Source organism: Pelmatolapia mariae, linkage group LG2 (assembly GCF_036321145.2).
Source record: "Pelmatolapia mariae isolate MD_Pm_ZW linkage group LG2, Pm_UMD_F_2, whole genome shotgun sequence".
Taxonomy (NCBI): domain Eukaryota; kingdom Metazoa; phylum Chordata; class Actinopteri; order Cichliformes; family Cichlidae; genus Pelmatolapia; species Pelmatolapia mariae.
The window spans coordinates 230139-251426 of record NC_086228.1 but is presented as its reverse complement, the minus strand read 5'-3'; the positions used below and the strand labels follow the sequence as shown (position 1 = coordinate 251426).

The following is a 21288-nucleotide window of genomic DNA, read 5'->3' as shown; positions in this document are numbered from 1 at the left end:
CATACAATTTTAGACTGATGTGTGCCAAAGCCTAGCATAGCCTGTAACGTTATTATGACGGGCACATTTTATGAGTGAACTTGACTTTAAGTGACTTACAGGTTTCTTTGAAAAATACTTTCTTATATCCAGGTTCTTTCTTTTTGCTGCCATCCTCCTCTCCTCCTTGCAGGTCCTCGCAGCGCAGGCTTGCCGCTGCTAAAACTAAACAGAGCTCCCTGAAAGGCACAGCCAATCACATTGGCCATATTTGTCACATGAGGTAGGACTAGGGATGGGTACCGGTATCCAGCACCGGTTCTGACATAAACGGTAGTAACCAGACCGAAAAGCAGCGCACATTTCGGTGCTTTATTTCGGTGCTTTATTTCGGTTCTTTTTTTCTTGAGATGTCATACACTTCAGATTCTAGCCAATCATTTTACCTTTCCAAGGATAGTAGGCGGGCCCAGGTACGTACGCTCTTTTAGAGCAGAGCTACAGATTAAAAATGCCCAAGGCGAAGCGGTCAAAGTCTGGCTGTACTTCACAGCAAAAGATGCAAACTCAGCAGCCTGCAACAAGTGCTTCAAGGTGATACTGTGCAAAGGAGGTAACACCTCGAATCTGATGAAACACCTGGCGACGCATAGCGTTTTTTTAAAAGCCGAGAAATGCACCGTATTTGATAGCTTGCTGCGAGACCTCACACCGTGCACATCTACTGCGGGTGTGGTGCCTGTTATTTGACCCGGAGTTAGCAACATCCCCCAAAAACTCGAAGAGTAGAGTCCTGGCCCCTAGCCCTGCCAGTGTAGCAGAAATGATGACGGATGATGATGGCAGCAGCAGCCGTTCTTCTCTGCGTGAGTAGCTTAATGTTGTTCGTGTGTAATTTACGTTGAGTAGGCTAACCACGTTATTAAATTAATGCATGTAAGGTGAACTAGCAAACACCGTCGTAGTTACATGCGGCTGTCTTCTTGTTTGACGGCAGATACTCCCTTCACCCTGGCCAAAAAGGCTAAAATCACCAAAGAAAAAGTGGAAAACAGTTAAACATGAGAGGTTTTTGGACAAAGTTTGTGTTTTTTCCATTGTTTAAGCACTGCTTCCAGCCAAGAGTGATACCATATATGCCCTATAGCTGCAGAAGGCTAACATTGTTATCTTTTTACAAAAAAAAAAGGCTAAACATGAGAGGTTTCAGGACAATGTTTGCCTTTTTTTATTCTTTAAGCACCGGTTCGAGCACCGTTTAAGCACCGGCACCATTTCAAAAGTACCGGTTTGACACCGGTATCGGATAAAACCTAAACGATACCCATCCCTAGGTAGGACTCCAGTAGAGAGCGTAATTTAACTCTTTCTGCACCGCTGGGTGAATGAGTCGTTGACAGATCGTTTTTTTCTTTCTATCGGGTTTGTTTTTTTTTACTCAAAGAGATCAAATTATTGGTGGGGACATGTCCCTTCTGTCCATGCCAAATCTACGCCCCTGACACAGTACTACGAATAACTCGATGTTTCTGAGTGTGCAGTTCTGACTTTTATTCTCTGACAAACGTTTCAGGTTCTACTAAATTAATAAAGCTAATATATAAATAAAAATAATTTTGTTACACACAGATTAAATGCAACTAAATCACATGATGTTTAATCCTATTGAACTAAAGAGATTTCTACTACAAGAGTTAGCATAAAGCAATCATTAACAGCACTTCCTGTAATGCAGTTAAAATCAGCCAAACTTTTATTTTCAAACATCAAAACAGTGAATCAGCCAACATCCTTGTTTTGTTATTTAATTAGATTTTTAAAATATGATCATATTTAAATTGTATATTTATTTGTTGGATAATTTAAACCTTTAATAATCTTAATAAAGTCTCAGATTTAAACCTTCTGAAACCAACTTCCTGTCACTGTCATGGTCCCAGGACTTCTGACCTGATGTTTTGAGCTGTGACATTCTGCATTAAGTTCTTTTGTATTCTTAAGATTCCTCGGTTCCTTCGGTTCCTCTTTGGGGGGATACTCCCACTGGGTTTAAATCTGGGACTCTCGGCCATTTGACCTTAGAACTGAAGAAGCTTCTCGGATGAGAGGTGAAACGTCTTCAAGCAACTTTAAGAAGTCCAGACGCTTTTCTTTGCAAACTCCTTTGACTACGATGACCTGGATGACTGAGAACCTTCACAGACATATTCCTCGGTTGTGTTTTCCTCTGTGTGACTGTGTATATAGTGATTTGAGTTATTGTGCTTTGCTTCCACTCCTTGTGTCCCGTGTTTTCCTCTTCCCGTCGTGTTCTCTCTGTCTGCCTGTCTCAGCTCTCTCTGTGTACCTTCTGTGTGATGTTTAAGGTCCGCGTCTTGGCATCAGCACTTTCAGTTTCGTGTCCTCCCCGCTCTGTCGTGTGTAATTGTCCTCAGCTGTGTTTCCCGTGTGCTTCCACTTCCCTCGTTACCTTCTGTGTATTTATGTCAGCGTCCCCTCTGTTCCATGTCGCGTCGTCCCTTAGCTTTTAGGTTCTCCCAGTATAGTGTTGTATCGCTCCATGTGTTCCTGTTAATAAAGCCGTGCCTTTTGAGTTTATCCCCGTGTGCCTCGAGTTGTGCGTTTGGGTCCTCTCCTGCTTACACACAACCGAAACCTGACAGTCTCTTTGTATCGCAGTTCCATTTATAATCAATATGAATGTATCTATAGTTCAGCCACAGGTGCAGTCTCTCACTCAAGCAACATGTTTCTTTTGCATTCAGACACAGAAGCTGGTGTGTTGCAGTATTTTATCGATGGTTTGTTTCCATGACTGCCTGAAGAAAGTCTTTAACGTCCCTTCAGTACAGTGGCAGTGGATGTGGGTTGGAAATGCAATGAGGCTGAACCTGCAGGTGACCATCTTCACTGACCACCTGTGACAAAGGACTCGTCTCTCCTGGTGAAGAGAAGAAACTATAAAGCCAAACTACACTTCAACCATTTCACAGGCCAGCAGATGAGATTTTGTCTCATCTGCTTTATGGACTTTCACAACAAAACTTGTGTCTAATCACATTTTTAACAATACACATACTACTGTTATTACTATTATTTAAATGTAATTAAACAGAAATGTTGGTTTAATGTAAAACCAGTTGTTGCTAAAGATTTGAGATTAACAGATGTTTGACTGTGTGGACTGATCTGTGCGAGGGAGGAGGAACACATGACATCGTTGTCACCGAGGTCCAGGAAGCATCATCGTGGGAATGATCCCAAACCTGGGTTGAATAAACTGCCCTCGGGGGGATTTTACACTTTGTCCTTCCTGCTACACTCGCGCTGCAGTTTCTTTTCCTTTACTGATTTTATGGACTGCTTCCTGTGAGGTGCAGGACCAGTCTGCAGAGCAGGATAAAGCATGTTTCCTCGTCCTGTCAAAGGGCACAAAGTGATTTATGTATTCCATATGACTGCATCATTTCCATCTGCCTATTGCCTTCATATTAAATCATATTTTGAATAATAATTAAAAAAACAAATATTTCTTCACATCATTATGCGGCTGAAGTAGAGGTGACATGGGTCGTTAGATTGAGACACAGACATCAGAGCCTCTTCATGCGTTTTGTTTGGGTTTCCACTAGAGATGGACCGATCCGATATTACGTATCGGTCCGATACTGACGTAAATTACTGGATCGGATGTCGGTGAGAAATAAAAAATGTAATCCGATCCATTAAATATCAAAAAAGCACCTCACAAAACTTGCGACATGGCGTAACTCGACTCATAACCGTAGCACGTCGGAGCAGTGTGGTCACGTGATCGAGCGGCTGTGAGTATTTGTAGCCTCGCTACCAAACCAGCATTTCATCTCCGAGGAAGTTATCCCAGAGAGAAGTAAAGCAAGTGTGTAAGTTCATCTCTGAATGTTTGTAAAGCGTTCCCATGTTAAGCTTAACAACCCATATATGGAGCGACTGCCTCTCTCTCTCTCTCTCCCTCTCCTGCTGCTACTTCAATCGTGAAACTGATCAATGATCAGCTGATTGGCTTTTCTGTCGCGAGTCCGTTTCTCTTCTTTGTTTTTGGCCCACTTTGCACCAGAAAGAGGAAACCAGCGGCTGAACAACAGCAGCACGTTTAAGCCTGATAAGCTGTTGTTAGAATTTATTTAATATTACTTTCTACACCAGGATCCTTTGCTAACTGTGCAGGGGCGGATCTAGCAAAGTTTAGCCAGGGGGGCCGATAGGGCATTAACAGGGAAAAGGGGGCACAAAGACATACTTTTCTTTCTTATTCTCATTTAAAATGTCTAGCTTTTAATAAATAATTATCTGAATCTTACACCCAAAGTTTTAATCTGATGTAAAAAGTATAGAAGTCCATTACTGTATATAGTAACTGTTAAATGTCTAATATACCCTAGTAAGCTATACTACTTTTCCTTTGGGAAGATACCATCTGTGCAGTCTGCAATTCTGTTGAAGAAAGATGTTGAATCTATTTAATTATTCTTGAAAAATAATTTATTTCTGTGCATTTTTTTCACACTGCATCAAATAAAAGTTGATTACGTCGATTAAGCATCATGAGGTGGAGGGTGGGGGGTGGTTCCCTATTTTCTTTTGCTGGGAGTTTGCAACCCTATTAGGTTGCTTAATATTTCTGCTAAGTACTCTTTAAAATACCAGAATAGGGAGGATGGAGTAGGTTTAAGTTTATTAGATTGATCAGTTTTGCTGAACTATGAAATATTTTGGGTGCAGTGTATTTTTTACATACAGGTATAACAGAATAGCTTTAGTGTTGTTGTTTATTTAAACTTGAGTATGAACTTATACAAAATGCAGCAAGATATTAAAAAACAGTTTTATTGATTAAAAAACACACTATATCGGATTCATATCGGTATCGGCAGATATCCAAATTTATGATATCGGTATCGGTATCGGACATAAAAAAGTGGTATCGTGCCATCTCTAGTTTCCACCAGCGTGGAATTACCAAAAAAAGAGGTAATTTTCATATTACCTCTATTTCATATGTTCAGCCGAACATATGAAACAGGAAAAGACCGCCGTGTAATCCATTTATTTCAACAAAGTAACTGTATTCTGAATACCACCTTTTTAAACGGTAACTGTAACAGAATACAGTTACTCATATTTTGTATTTTAAATACATAATGCGGGTACATGTATTCTGTTACTCCCCAACACTGTGTAAGGCTGTGATCATATCGTACTTGTCAGCGAGAACACTGTGTGTCCACGCTGCTGGGTCTTCTTCCTCTCGTCTCCCAGTATCCAATGGAGTTCCTCTGGGCTTCATATTAGGACCATTGCTCTTTTTCTCTTTACAAACAACTTTTGTGATAATTTATCAAACGCTGCATTCCATCTTGATACAATTATCTACTGTTCATCTCCTTCAGTAGCATAAACCCTGCAGTTTCTGCTGCCTTTGATGTTGTTCAGTTAAAATGGTGTTAAATCCAGAGTAATCCAAGTTCATGTTATTCTCAAATGGCAAAGAGTTGTTAGTTATGTCTCCTAAGATTAAAACCATTCAAGGAACTGAAACTGATATTTTCTTAAAAGTATCAGGGATCATTATAGATCAGAATTTGTCATTTAAAACTCACATTCAAAGGCTTGTGTCAAGGCTGAAACTAAAACTTGAAAACACTTGATTCATGCAACTTTTTCACTTTTATTGGATCACGGTGACCTGCTTTTATGAATGCACCTGCCCACTACCTAAAGAGGTGGGATACTGTCTACCATTGCGCTTTATGTTTTATTACTGGCTGTTGAAATCGTGTACATCATTGTTCTTTGTACGCTGCTGTTGCTAACTGTCCATCTCTGCATATTCACAGACAAAGTGGAGGCTCGAGACCAAAAGCAGACTCAAAAAGCGCATAAACTATTTACAAGGTTTATTCACAAAAGGAGCAAGACTCAGACTAGAACATGGATTTAAATCAAGAAACTAGACAGGAGCAGTAATGGGTCAAACGGGACAACGCTCGGGCACAGGGAGCACCACGAGGACATGGGATGGGAAACTCTGTAACAGAGGGAGGAGTTACTAAATAAAGTGAATTAGCATTGGAGAGGGAGGCGTACTTATGTGCAAGTGAAAACCAGTTGATACAGGAGGGGGTAGCCCTGAGAGTGTCCTCGTGAGAGCTGGAGGTCCAGGAGATCCAGAGGGAGGCAGGGGGCAGGCCAGGGAACGAGTACGAAACCTTTGGTGAGCTGACTGTTTGGTGTCGTTGCTCAAATTCAGACCAGCGCTGCTGAGTAGCACAACAGGACATGGATATGGAGAAAACTGGGAACAACAGGACAAACTCACGAGACAGACGAGGGGATAGAAACCTGGAACTCCTCTCACGAACAGGAAGACCACCCAGACATGCTCACAGCATGGGACACAGACTTTCCCACTGGCTGGTCTTCATCATCAAATCATTTCTATAAACGATCTCTTTATTAAAGAGTCTCCAGATTCTATGTTTCAGACTGAGATGTGCAGCAAAATCAGGATTCAGGAGTGCAGGACTCATGTGCAGACTGATGACCTCGGACTCTTCTTCTTCATTTGAGTCACAGATGATGAAGGTCGGTTCTCTGAAAACCTTTTATTTTAATCTTCTGACCTCCTGGACCTGCCGGGGTCTTTCTAACTGGATTTAACGACCTTCTGACATCCATCATTAAACTGGAGAAGGTTGTAATATTGGCAGACTTAAACCCTCATATTGACGATGCACCCTGTAACACTGCTGCTGAGCTCGTCGCTATCGCTGAGTCTTTAGGCAGCATGTTTGTATCCCCACACATACAAAGGGCTGGATCTTGTTTTCTCCCTGGGTTTAAATATACATGATGTCCATGTGAGTGACCATAACTGCATATTTTTTAATTTGTCATTTTACTTGGATCCTTCGCTGCCTAAACTGATGATCCTGTTATAAACCAGGATGCTGCTGGAAGGTTCTCTGAGTGTTTGGCCCTGGCATGGCTCATAGTGACGTCGACCTACTTATTTTGTCATTTAACAATCAATGTCAATCTATTTTAGATACAGCGGCACCTCTGAGGGTCGTCCATTCTTCAAATTTCTGTCCCTGAATAAACGAAGATATTCAAAATTTTAGGAGATTTTGTCTCAGCGTTTATGGAAGGCTTCAAGCTTGAGGTTCATCTCAAGGAATCAATTTTCTTACTTTTTTTCTCACTTAACGACAACATCAGAAATGCCAGAACTGAAATTTTGCTAATCTAATTGCTTCAAAAAAGAACAATCCCAAAGTGTTGTTTGATACAATTGTGTCGTCTGTCCTGATATTCGTCGTGTACCAGTCTATACTAAATCTGATTGTAATGAATTTTTGATCTGTTTTGTTAATAAGGTCGCTGCCGTCATCCTCTCAGTATCACACGGACACTCTGGTACCTGGTCCTCTTTAGCTCCTGTTACCTTACAGCACAGGTGTCAAACTCCAGGCCTCGAGGGCCGGTGTCCTGCAGGTTTTAGACGTGTCCTTGATCCATCACAGCTGATTTAAATGGCTAAATAACCTCCTCAACATGTCTTGAAGTTCCAAATCCTTTGATTCAGGTGTGTTGACCCAGGGTGAGATCTAAAACCTGCAGGACACCGGCCCTTGAGGCCTGGAGTTCGACACCCCTGCCTTACAGGATATCAGTGCTCATATTGGTCATATGAACTCTGATGTACTTCCTCCTTCCTGGATGTTTGACTCTGTTGGCCCCTCTGTTGTGGAAATAATGAATACTTCTCTTTATACTGGCTCAGTTCTCAGTTTTTTAAACAAGCTGTTGTTGAGCCGATATTAAAGACACCAAATTTGGACCCATCTCTTCCAGACAGTCACAGCCAATATCAAAATCACAGTTTGTGTCAAAGATGTGAGAAAAAACAGTCGCAGAACAACTGAACGACTTCATGGAGAAAAACAGTGTTTTGGACATTTTCCAGTCTGGTTTCCACAAACTGCTGTGAAACTGTGTGGTGACATGTTGATGGCAGCAGACTCTGGTACACCGTACTGGTTATACTGGATCTCTCCTCTGCCTTTGATGCTGTTGATCACAGTATGATGGTAAACAGGCTCAAAGACTTGTTGGGATTACTGGTGTTGTTTAACTCCCATTCTCTTTTTCCTTATATACTCCCTCTAATCCAAGTTATCAGACAGTAGTATTTCTTATCATCTCCATGTTGATGACATTCAGTTATTCTGTTCTTTCAAAGCTTCTGACTTTTAGAAATTGTCTTCTTTAAATAATTGTGTCAGAAATCAAACAATGGTTAAATGATAACATTGTCCAGTTAAAACAGAAACTATTGCTGGCGATCACATGATCTGTTTTTTAGGCTCCTGCGTCAGAAATGTGGGCGTCATCTCTGAGAGCTGAGTCTGTGGCTGTATCCCAATTCAGGGTCTGCAGCCTCAACGATCCTCAAGGGCCGCGTACTCAAAGACCGCTAAGGCCGGAAGTGCGAGGCTTGTGAAATGGGACGGTCTAGCCTCCGTCGCGCTGCCCAGGTTGCCTAGCAACCATAACACCAACCGCTGGAAACGTTTCATACAGCTTTGTTTGACAGAAGTGAAGGAGAACATATTTTGTTTGTGTGTTTGTTTCTACACGAGCTTTGTGTGATTTAATAAGTATCTGAGGCTGAGACCACAGGACTGTAAAACATGATTGTTGGGCTTCATTTATGTACTGAACAGTCATTTAAGATTAGCTAGTAAATAACAATTAGCTAATGTTGTTCATGAGACTAAAGTCAGTGTAAATATGATATGGCCAATATTATAGTTACTATATTAATCATTATTAGTTATTACAGCAGTGAGTTTGAACTCTCAAATCAAATCACTTCTATTGTCACATCACATGTGCAGGTACACTGGTACAGCACATGTGAGTGAAATTCATGTGAGTGAACTCTGTGTCAAATACTGAGCTTCAGTAAAGTTCAAGTTGCAGTTATTTATATTCCCTATCACCTTAAATCTTCACTCAAAGACAAGTATCTTTGACAGTGTATATATAGATGTATTATACATAAGAGACAAATATTGTTCGTTTAATATGTTGGCATTACTAAATTTGGCTCAATGCTTACATATATGTGTAAAAAGAAAATGTACGCGCTGTGATAACTGTTTCTGATAGAATGAAGAGTAGACTGATATATTAAATATTCCTTTATTGGGTGAGAAAATCAGACCATGTCATAACTGCTTTAAGTCATACAGAATAGATATCAGAGCCTTAAACAGGCTGACTTCTGCTAAATGGGTCAAACTGGGCAGAAAGTATACAAACACATAACATCCTTATAGAATATGATGTAACACTATAGATCAACTTAGCTCAGAATATATAAAGCATATAAACAATTACAGCAATATGATGCAACAAACACAGCAGTGCTACTAATCCAAAATACTCAAAGCTTCATAGAACTGAAACAAACATTTATTTTTAGCTCCATTCTGCTGCTGATACATACTTTAGGTTTCTGAATATTAAACTTGTTGCTGCCTTTCATAGTGTGTAACTTGAAGGCCCTGAGTGCTTTCTCCCACACTGAAAACACTGGAATGATAACATTATTTGAACATTACCTAATAAGACTGATTCAGGACAGACAATTAGTTATTTTAAACTTTTCTAGCAGTCCTTCACAAACAGGGAACAGTCTGTCTATTCTCTCCATCTGTCAGCTGCTGCTGGCTCTTCCTCCTCCTCTTCCTCACACACTGCTGAGTTTGTCCTGGTGGATCATCAGGGGTGCAAAGCCTCACAGATGATGTGCAGCAGTGGGTCCCTCAGTCTGTCCTCACTCTGGACACTTGCAGTTGTCACACATGGAAATCAAATGTGTGATAAGCTGCAGGATTCAAACACAAGTGTAACTTATAAATACATGTTCATACTTTTATTCCACAATCAGAGAGAAAGAAACAGAGAGAGAGTGCAGGACAGACAGACAGGTGACAGTCTCAGGTGTATACACTGCTACAAAACAGCACAAGAGAAGGAGGATTTAGTGTTTGTGTTATTACGAGTGCTAAACAAGAAGAGTTCCAGATGGTCCAGTGGACACATGTGTGACTCCTGTGATTAAAGCATCTTTCTTTCAGCTTAACGAGTGAACCGTCAGCTCGTTCAAACACACGTTAAAGTCCGTTTGGCTCGACACCACCGAACAGAGGCAGCAATATAACATAGCTAGCATTAACAGTGCAGTGAATCCTGCTTGTGCCGTGATATTCAGGACTGCAAACCGAGCAGCATCACTGACTTTCAGCTTGTTGTGTTTGTGGATATATGACTGCCTTTAATTATCCATAAAATCATCACATTCTCTGTAAGATTAAGGTCAACTATTTTATTATTATATTTTAAAGGCTTTAAAACCAAGTAAACGCTGAAAGTACAAACATCGCTAATGGCAAATAACTTTGCCGACATGTGGCCAACAGTAATGTTTTAATGTTCCTCATTATTAAACATTTGCACATAAATAAGTGACATCGTATTCAGTACTTACATTTAACAGTTTACTCTTCGGCCGCTACGCTTCTGCCGTCTGCGGCAAAATTATCCACAGTGACTGCCGCGCTATGAATTGTGGGATATGTTGGGCCACGAAGTCTACATCGCCACAGCCTTAAAATTCAGGGAAATGAAGGACGCATTTCAGGGCCGCATTTCGAGCAGCCTTTGAATTGGGACAGCCTTCGGCGCGCCGCTGTGATGTAATCAGCCTTAAAATGCAGCCTTTAAGGCTGCAGACCCTGAATTGGGATACAGCCTGTGTTCAAACATCTGTAACCTGTGCTGGTGTCAGAGGCGGAGCCTGAGGTGATTCTTCATGCTTTGACTTCTTCTGTAACGGTCTTTTTACTGGTTTCAACTAATCAGCGTTGGATCGCCTTCAGACTGCACGCGACGCTGCGGCACTAACAGGAGGTCACATGTTACTCCAGATTCGGCTTCTCCTCATCGGTCGCTGGTAAATTTGAGGTTTTGTGTAAAATGTTAGTTTGAGCTTTTCGAGCTCTGCGTGGTGAAGCTCCCCAGCGTATCTCTGACCCGCTGAGGCCTCCTGCTTCTTCCCGAGCACTCGGGTCCTCAGGTCAGAGGTCACCGTCGGTCCCACGTACTGGGTTCAAACCCCGCGTGGGTCGTCAGGCGCCGAGGCTGTCGTCTTTACGCTGTGCACGCTCCACTGACTCGTTTACAAAGCAGCTGAACACATTTCTATACAAACAAGCTTCGAATGAATTTCCTCATGTTTTCTATTATTTTAGTTATTTTTGTGGTTTTATTGTGAAGCACTTTGTGATTTCTGTCTATGACAGTGATGTATACATACATTTGACTTACTTTGACCTCCTCGATCAAACCAGAATATCCTCCCTGCTGCTGCTTTCTCCTGAAAACTGGATGAACCCACATCCAGTTTTTTTTTACAGTGCATTTTTTGAGGATGAATTTTCTGCAAAAACCCAAAACGCATTCGGTGTGTAACAACCTTTAAAGTTAGGCCGAAAATACGCCGCGCCGTGTCAGGTAACGTGGCATCTGAAAGCGTGGCAGGAAGATGCTGACCCACCTGAGTCGCTCAGACAAACCACCACAGTGAATGCGGATTGTTGGTAACTCCAGGCTCCCGTTGCCTAGGTAACAGTGTGACACAGCTCCCACTCGTGACTTTACCTGAGGATTCACCTGCTGCCGGTCACTTCCTGCGAGGACGACTCCCAAAGACCGGTCGCAGCAGATGGCCGAGCCCGACCGACTGGTAACCTGAAAGCTTCGCCTTCACGTTGCTCTACAACACTCGCATCAATGCATGCTGCGCCCCATCACTGCCACAGACACAGGAAGTACCTCCACCCGGTGCTAACCCACCCGCTTCCATCAGAGGAGCGTGACCTCTAACACCACGTCGTGAAGATCGATAAGAGTGATTATGGATCGTCTTATCAAATGAGTTTATTGATGAAACAAAAAAGGTAAGTAACACGTCAACGCTCTGTCTACCGTCATTTACAATTGTACTTATGGAGGCGGAGTTTCATACAGAGTCTAATCATCTACAGTCAGTCATCAGTACAAAACCTCATTGATCAGTAACCAATCACGAGCTCTCGGTCCAGGTTCAGGACTCCGGTCTGGGTCGGATCTTCATCTCCGTGAAGCGAAGCGAGTACTGCCAACCAGTCCAGCTGGACCACTCCACACCGTCAGCGTAGGAGGCGTGGCCTCCTCTCAGGTACTGCCCATTCAAGTTGGAGGTGTGGCAGTTCCGGTACCACCACGCCCCCTGGTAGTACGCCGCACAGTTGTTCTCTGATTGGTCCTGGTCGCGGTCTTTGGTGGTAAACCGCATCCCCGAGTGCTTCAGGAGGGAGTCACCTGAAGAAATAAAAGAAATACGGCTGTGTACTGTGCAGTACTGGGCATGGTACTGTGTGGTAATCTGTGGTACCTGCAGTCCCGGAGTACCCGTCCACAGTCAGCGGGTATCCGTCCTCCTCGGGGTTCACGGAGTCTCGACCAACGGAGAATTCAGAGTACTGAGCGAACGCTGTGGCGTTATCGAAGTCTGCCATGTCGATTCGCAGCTCGGACCCACCTGACCTGGTGAGCGAGTAGATCCTCTGCAGACCTGAGAGAGACAGCCAGGTGTCACGGTGCTGGTTTTTAAACTGTGTGCTGGACACTGTCTTTGTGAGGACCAGTTTCACCGCTTTAGCACGGGACCCATCAACATTTTCATACCTGAAGTTCTACTCGGTTACATGACAAAACACAAAAACACCTTTGAACACGTTACTCTCACCTGAAATTAGAAAAATAAAGAATAATAACAAAACTTTCCCACCTGACTGTGGGAAAAACCAAGGTTAAAGATTTACTGTGAAAATCCTTGAAGTAGAAGATTAAAGGTGTCATTTCATGAAGCTGCTGCTGATGTTGCCCAATCAGTTTTATTAGAAACCCAAACTGATGACAGCAGGTCCTGAAGTTTTGCACAGCTCCTATTACGACGTTTGTTTTTGCCCCGGGCCAGTCAGAGGCGGTTGGGTTAAACCCTTCTTTAATTATTTGGATGTGAAATGACCCGACAAACAACTCAGGACTCAGAAATGTACATAAATACAAAGAATAAAGAGTTAAACATAAAGAACACCATACTGGGTGAATATACAGGCTGAAGCTTTAATGCATCCAGTTTGATGTACTTTATTGAAGTACCGCTAAGTTTTGTATCGAGTATTTCTGTGGTTAGTGTTTTTTATTTAAATATTTTTCTTTCTCTCCTAAATCATCCATTTAAAAACTTGATTTAAAACATTAATCCAGCTTTCTGAAGTTCTTCTTGGACATTGTTACTTTTTTATTCAGTTCCAGTCCAGTCCTTGTGCCTGACCATATTTACAGGAATGTTTTCTTTGTTAAGCATCTAAAAAGTATTTCAGGGTGATTCTCAAAGAGCTGTGAGCTGACAGCTTGAAATATCTCAGCATGGTGTGCAATGTGTGCTCAAAGAAATCTGAGGAAACTGGATAACAGTGTCCCGTTGTTTCAGCTAAGAAGGATAAAGTTCAGGTTCCTGTGTGTGCACTCAGTGAGTAATGGCCCCCACAAACACAGGAAAACCAACGTGTGTGTATCAGACCAAGCCAGTGCTCTCCGGTCGTTGTCCCAAATCCGTCCCTGTAAGCCTCCCATCCTCTGAAGAAGTTCACCGAGCCGTCCTCCCTCCTCTGAATCACCTGTACGCACACACACACAGGTGTGAAGCCTCTGACAGGTACATTTTCGGTCTTAATTAAAGAAACAGTCGTGCTGATAAAATTAATCGGTGTGATTGACGAGGTGTGACAGGATCTCCTGCAGGTCTCCTGTATGCTAAGCTAGTCAAACTGAAGCAGGTGTCTAACAAGCTCAGGCTGACAAACGAATTAGCACCTAGGGTGTGTGTGTGTGTGTGTGTGTGTACCGTCCAGCCTCCTCCATCTGTGCTCATGTCGCAGTAAACCATGAAGCCGTTGGGGTCGTGGGTTGGAAACACGGAGTAAACGCCATCCTGAGAGACACCAGATTTCAGGATGTCGCTGCAGTCCCTGGGTCTGACAGCTGAGGGGCAGGGGAAATGACATCATCAGCAACACAGGTGTGTCTGTGGAGGTCACTCTGTCCACCTGTCAGACACACCTGGACTCAGGTGACAGCTACTTGTCTTCTTTATTTGTGTGTCATTCATCTGAAATCAACAGGTGTGCACATACAGTCAGTGATGACTGCTTCACAGGTCAGTTAGTGTGTTAGATATCTGTTATTATACAAAGGCTCGTCGACAACATGAAGGCTGTGCCACAAACACACAAACACGAGGAGGCAGTCTGAGCCAAAAACACACAATCCTGGAGTTTGGGGCTTTTTTGCCTCTTCTGTCTGACACTGTACCGTCCAGAACTAGTCCCAATGGATTTGTTTTCCCACGTGGACCATTTTGGCTTTTCGTGTACTCGTCCACGTGATTTTCATAGTTTATTCAATCTTTATTATTTATTTTACTTTTTAAGTAATTATGGTGAGAACGGACATGACCGAGGGACGGGGAGGAGAAAAGCGAAGACAAAAGGCTCATTATAACTGAGGACATCACTCAGTTAAATATGTGCATTTGTGCTATCACTCTGAAGTGACCCTTTGAGAATTCAGGTTAAAATGTTTTGTGTTCAAAATGTTGCTGTACTGTGAAACTGAACTATATATCATTCAGAAATGGTTCCTAGTTACACTACAAGCTGTTCACCCTGCCTCCCTTTTACAATTCATGCACTTCTCATGAGTGCACGGGGATCTGCCACCGTCGGGCCCCTCTGAAACCGTCCCCAAACCAAGGCCTCCATTCAGGCTCACGCCATCTGCCATGATCTATTAGAAATGCTGTCAAAGTAAAAATGAGGACGTGGTACGAGCTGGTGATTTGGGACTTTTCTGGAATGTTGGACTTTTGCTGTATCTGTTCAGGTACAGATTCTGATTCACTTTGAAGGTAAAAATGCTGAAACTTATTTGTAATATGAAGCTAAAATTTAACATCATAAATGTTCAAACCAAAACTTTGTAACAAAAATGGGAGACAATCGAGCAGGAAACGTGTAAAAAAAAAAGCAGATTTCAAATGAGCCAGCTGGGAAAATGATTGAAATTATTCTGAAATGTAGAACATCTACCTGTGATTCACCTGTGTGCGTGTGTGTGTGTGTTACCTGTGAGAGTGCTGTCTTTGCTCAGCTCACTCTTCAGGCTCCTCAGACTATCTGTCTCCCTCTGCAGGCTGAGCAGAGAATCACTGAAACCTGCCACCAACTTCAACACACCTGAGTGATTATCAGACATCACCTGTACAGGTACACAAAGGGGGAGGGACTGTTTAGTAATATAAGACCAGTAACAACAACCTAGCTTTGCCTTGCTGCCAAAGGAAAGGAGATGACAGTGGACTTCAGGTTGATGCCAGCCCCCCCCCGCTGTTTTCTATAGTATCCTATGGCCCAAACTACTCTGACTTTATTAAGGCTGTTGTCTTTTTAACATGTTGTAATGCTTTGTATCTTGTTCTTTTCAATCTGAAACACTCAGTAATCACTGTTGACCTCACTAGGTTTTTATTACCACTGTTCATTTTAAAGCTCAGTTTTAAAACCTTACGATATAACTCCAGCCCAGGACCTGGAGCAGTATATTAATGACTAACCTCGTATTGTGGATGGATTATCTCAGTTGTTCTCCTGACTGAAGTTTGGTCCGTTTACAGCCTCCTGACATGCGACTGCATTTGTCTCTAACCATCAGGAGCCCTCACGTTAACTTTTATCCAGTGGAAAAAGTTAGCGTTCATCCTCCAGCTTCACTGTTTATGCTATGCTAACATAGCTGTGTCGCTAGCGATCACGTAGCACATCATTATATACCAGCTAGCCCAACTTCAGTAACCCTACAAACGTCACTGCTGTTTAGTTTTCTGTCTTCATTTATGTTGGAAGTGATAGCAGAGCTGTACGTTTGAATGTTTCAGAAATCTCTCAGTCAGAACATGCTAAACATGTTGGCTGCTGTTCCACCTAAATATGATGTTTAGGTGGAAGCTAGCGAGCTAACTTCCTGCTAACTTCTAACTCTGTTAAATGTAATAAATTCTGTTTTCATGGATGCCTGAATGTTAGACTTAATTGTTACACCTGGTAAAGCAGCAACGCTGATCATTTTATTAAAGATGAAAGAATTTAGACAGTTTTTAACTCTCAGTGATGCCGCAGTGTTCGTTTGACTTTGGGACCTGAAGCAGAGTTTGGACCCGGAAACGGCTAATGTCGTCAGACTTAAAGACCGGATTATGTATTCTTTTGTAATCCATATGTATCTATATCACCATGACAGATGCCTCATTTGTGTACAAACTTGATATTTTGATATTGTATCAGTTTCATGTCTTATTTAATGTTGCCTAGGGGATGTCGGTCTTCTCTTTCATTTAACTTAAATTAAATTACATTTCACTCTCTTCCAGCAGTGCGTTCCTATTTCATTCATTTAATTACATTTTAATTACTTTGATTCATACCTTGACGATTTGGCTCTGTTCACTCTGCAGTCTGTCCAGTCGTTGGTCCAGAACACCTTGGCCTCTTTTTAGCGAATCAGCTTCCAGTCTCAGGTTGTGGGTGTGGCCTAATAACACCTTTAGCTCCTCCTCCAGCTTCTGGACAAATCCGTGGTCCTGCCAATCATCTGCATTGTAATTGGTCAGCGCCCGCAGCAGCGAGCTCTGCAGCACCTCCCATCGGAGGAAGTGCTCACTAAAGTCCGGACAGTTTGGGTCCAGGAAGATGTTGATTGGCTCTCCGTCTGCAACACGTGACACTGTCACCAGGGGCCCAGACTCTTTGGGATTGGTTGAAACTACAGATGAGGACACTTCCCCCCTGTAACCATGACAATCCCAGATTTATATTTAGACAGGCAGAAGGAAGGAAAGAGAGACATGTATAGGTGTCTTGATGCATTCTCAATCATCCAGGAAAGTAAATCTCCAAAAAGTTGATTCTGTTCATCTGGACGTAGCGTTTTGTGGGAGAAACGTTTCACCACTCTCAGCATCCACCAAGTGTGTTTGAACTGTGTCTTCATTCCACCTACTTCACATACAAAGGTCAGTTCTACAGGCAGAAACATGGGTGTGCCATGGGCTCCCCAGTTTCACCCATCGTGGCCAATTTGTACATGGAAGAAGTGGAAAAGAGGGCTTTGCTATCCTACCCTGGAACACCACCAAGCCATTGGTTCAGATATGTGGATGACACCTGGGTGAAAATCAAATCTCAGGACGTACTACATTTCACGGATCACATTAACTCGGTGGACCGACACATCAAATTCACCAGGGAGGATATGAAAAGTGGCAGGTTAGCCTTCTTAGACTGTGAGATTTCCATCAGTAATGGGGGACATCTAAAAGCTGACGTGTACCGTAAACCTACACATACGGATCAGTATCTAAGGTTTGACTCTCATCATCCACTGGAGCACAAACTGGGTGTCATCAGGACGCTACAACACAGAGCGAACACCATCCCCACTGACACAGCGGCCAGAGAGGCCGCTGTTTTCTAAACACCAGGTCTCTGTGGCTTTTAAACCCCAAAACACGCTGCGCCAAAAACTGGTCCACCCCAAGGATCGGGTCCCCCGACACAAACAGAGTAACATAGTGTACGCTGTTAAGTGCAGGAGGATTGCCAGGATTTATACATCGGGGAAACCAAACAACCTCTGGCTAAGAGGATGGCACAACACAGAAGAGCTACCTCGTGAGGCCAGGACTCTGCAGTCTATTTACACCTACAGGCCAGTGGACACTCTTTCAATGATGAGGATGTACACATCCTGGACAGGGAGGAACGCTGGTTTGAGGGCGGAGTCAAGGAGGCCATTTACATGAAAAGGGAAAGACCATCTCTGAATGGAGGAGGGGGCCTAAGGGTACATCTGTCACCATCTTACAATGCTGTGATTGCAGCCATTCCCCAACTCTCTGTGAATGGGACTCATGGCCATTGATCAGTGGTCTTTGATCAGTGGTCTTTGATCAGTGGGTTTTGGTCAGTGATTGTTGATCAATGGTCATGGGAATTTGCATAATTATGATTAAGGAACTGACCTCCCAGCCCATTGTTCCTTCAGTGGGCTGGTTTCAGTCATTATGCAAATGTACTGTTTATAAACCTGCAGTCAGCTGAGACTGAAGAAGTCACCTGGATGATGACGAAACGTTTCTCCCACAAAACGCTACGTCCAGATGAACAGAATCAACTTTTTGGAGATGTATAGGTGTGTTACCTGCTGATGAAGGGTAGAGGATAGTGGTTCAGGTACAAGATGGCAACTGTTGCTGCAACAATGACTGCGATGATGACCAACGTGCCACCGGACCATAACAGGAAGCTGCACACCTTCTACGAACACACACAGACAAACGCTAAGTTACAGGTAGCTGTTGATAGATAGCTTGTATCATTGTACATTACCTGATAACGTAATTTGGATCAGCACTGAGAGTTTGTAAGAGTGTACCAACCTCACCCTCTAAGGAGGGTCCATATTAGCAGACAAGCTAGCATTAGCAACATTAGCCAGAAGACGACAGCTCAGGGTCATGTGATGCTAAAAACCGAACCATCTCACCGGGAACTGAATCTCCTGTTGCTGGATTGTGATTGGATGTTACTAATTAGCAGGTATCTGTGGGTTTGTGTGATGAAGTCTGACAACCAGGCTAGTTAGCATTAGCTGGTAGGCAGAGGTGGGTAGTAACTAATTACATTTACTTGAGTAACTTTTTAGAAAAAATTACTTTTAGGAGTAGTTTTACTAGACTGTACTCTTTACTTTTACTTGAGTAATATTATTATGAAGTATCACTACTCTTATTCTGGCTACTCAGTGTGAGTAACGTCAGTGAATGAGTAATAAACACGTTTTAACCAAAAATGCAGGCGACAGACACAAACCTGCAGGTTATAAGTCAGACTTGTTGTGTTAATGTTACTCTGTCTGCTGTGACATTTGCAGAAGTAATATATAAATACTGGGGTACATGATGTCTACCTACCCTAATATTTCTTTTTTCTGCTTAGATTTATTATTTTTTTGTTGCTTTTCAGTCTTTAAAATGTGTCTGTCTGATTATCTCATTGTTAAACATTAAATCAGATGTTATGATCAGTTACTGAGTACTCAAGTAGCCTTTTTTACTAAATACTTTTTCACTCTTACTCGAGTAATTTCTTGGACGGCTACTTTTTACTTTTACTTGAGTAAAACCATGTTGTGGTAGCGCTACAGTTACTTGAGTACAATGTTTTGGCTACTCTGCCCGCCTCTGCTGGTAGTTTATTACTCTCTCATCCAAATGTTGGTCACTTCCTGAAATCAAAACCAACATGGTGGCGGCAGTCATGACGCTCCGGGTTAGGGCAGTGCGTTTTGTGTGCAGCTTCCTGTCAGAGCGTGTGTGAGGGTTAGAAGTGGCGTGAAGATCGCCTCAGAGTAAATCCTGCATGCTCCTGCAGGGTGTAATCTGCAGTAAAGCCGACATATGCTGAAGATTACTCCTGCGCTGATCTGACAGTTTAACTCCAGATTAACACGACTTAACTCTGCGCGGCTCTCTCCTGTCTGAGCCAACGCAGCTAGCTGCTAACGGCTAACGTGGCGATACCTTGTGCTTGTTTGGCCGCTTGCTGTCGAGCTCTGAGCTGCTGTTGTTCATGATGGTCCACCGATCATTCAGCATCATCCTAAAACACAAACACAGTCTGAGGTTATTCCTCCGCTTACTTCCTCAGTGACCCCTTCCTGACCCCTGACCCCTGTCCAGCTCCTTTACGGTGTCCCCAGACACCGTAACTGAACTCTAAACCTCAAACCTTTCCTGAGACACCTGCCCATTACCGGATATAACCTTAGCAGTGACAGACCCCTAACACTTGACCTCTGTAGTGACGTGTCAGACCTGACCTCTGACCCTTTTAGGGTGTTTACGATGGCACCATAACTGGTTCATTAGCAGCAGATCCTCCTCAGTGACGTCCTGAACCTGTGCTAGGAAACCAGCTGCTCACTTGGCGGGTTGTCCTTGTTTTCCACTGACGTGTTGTCAGTGCCCAACCTCAAACCTGTGCAGGTGTTTCCACTAAAGAAAGCCTGCTGGTTGTGTTGGTGTGTTGACACAGCACCACACATTTTGACAGATTTTACTGTCAGTGAGGAGCTAATAGAGGAAACAGATTCGTTCCAAACACTGAGCTGGTCTTTAAAGGCACCACGTTGGAGAAGTTCAGAGTTCAGAGGTCATCTTTGCTTTAATCCAGCAGATCAACACCAACTTTGAACATGTCACTGTGACAGCACAGCCTCACGTCTGAGCTCTGAAGCCTGAAACGTCGTGAATATGCGTCAAAAACCAGATGATGCTATTTGTTCAAACAGAAAACAGGACAATAAAATCTAATTAACATCATTCATCCCCAAAGTTGGTAAAATCACGAGTTCTAGCAGCAAAACATGAAACAACCAGAACATGAAGAAACATAACAGCTCCATGAAGAAGCATGACTATAAATGCTCTGATGTGAATCCACAGTCTGAGTGTTTAACCCAACGCTGACCATGTGATCGCACGCTGATATCAGTAATCAATAACTCACCTGTCGGCCGCCAAAATTCAAAAATTCAAAATTCAAATCACTGTAAACTTTATTGCCTCTCTGCTCGACGACGCCTGGCACGTTCTGTCATCCTCAGAGAGAGAGAGAGACCATCTGCCAGTGGGCGAGCAAGAGGGCGAGCGAGGGCAAGAGAGAGAGACCATCTGCTGCCGAGAGGAGCGAGAGACCCTGGCTCAGAGAGAGAGAGCGCTGATCTGATCGGCTTTACCGGCTGGAGTCGGTCACAGCGCCACCTCAGGACTGAAGTGTGATTGCAGCTCACGCTCTGAGCATGCTCAGTCTGAACCAACACATGACACACAGTTCCTTTATTTCCATTCTTACTTTTGGACTCTGAGAGCAGCTTAGCATGAGTCACAGTTCAAAATAATGCTTCTTTCTGTGACACCGAGCCCTGCTGCAGATGTAATATGTGAACCAGACGGCATGAACTCTGACTGATGCT

The 21288-nt window shown here is 43.1% G+C and overlaps 1 protein-coding gene across 1 annotated transcript; it reads right to left on the bottom strand.

Annotated features, from left to right (window-relative positions):
- Window positions 1-12015: 12015 nt before the first annotated feature.
- Window positions 12016-21003, bottom strand: LOC134638440 (fibrinogen C domain-containing protein 1-like). Its single transcript, XM_063489067.1, has 9 exons — window positions 20823-21003; window positions 19835-19913; window positions 18454-18569; window positions 16679-17039; window positions 15324-15456; window positions 14045-14181; window positions 13721-13817; window positions 12527-12706; window positions 12016-12453 (listed from the first exon to the last, which is right to left on the bottom strand). Exons 2-9 carry the CDS (start codon window positions 19910-19912, stop codon window positions 12197-12199), a joined length of 1359 nt encoding a protein of 452 aa, XP_063345137.1. The 5' UTR covers window position 19913; window positions 20823-21003; the 3' UTR covers window positions 12016-12196.
- Window positions 21004-21288: the final 285 nt, after the last annotated feature.

Bases quoted from the DNA above. Each gene is read 5' to 3' on its own strand.
- LOC134638440 (XM_063489067.1), bottom strand. From the start codon at position 19,912: ATGATGCTGAATGATCGGTGGACCATCATGAACAACAGCAGCTCAGAG. The intron at 18,570-19,834 runs GTATCGCCACGT...GTGTGTTCGTAG, and splicing joins AGCGGCCAAACAAGCACAAG to AAGGTGTGCAGCTTCCTGTT. The intron at 17,040-18,453 runs GTAACACACCTA...TCATGGTTACAG, and splicing joins CCTCTACCCTTCATCAGCAG to GGGGGAAGTGTCCTCATCTG.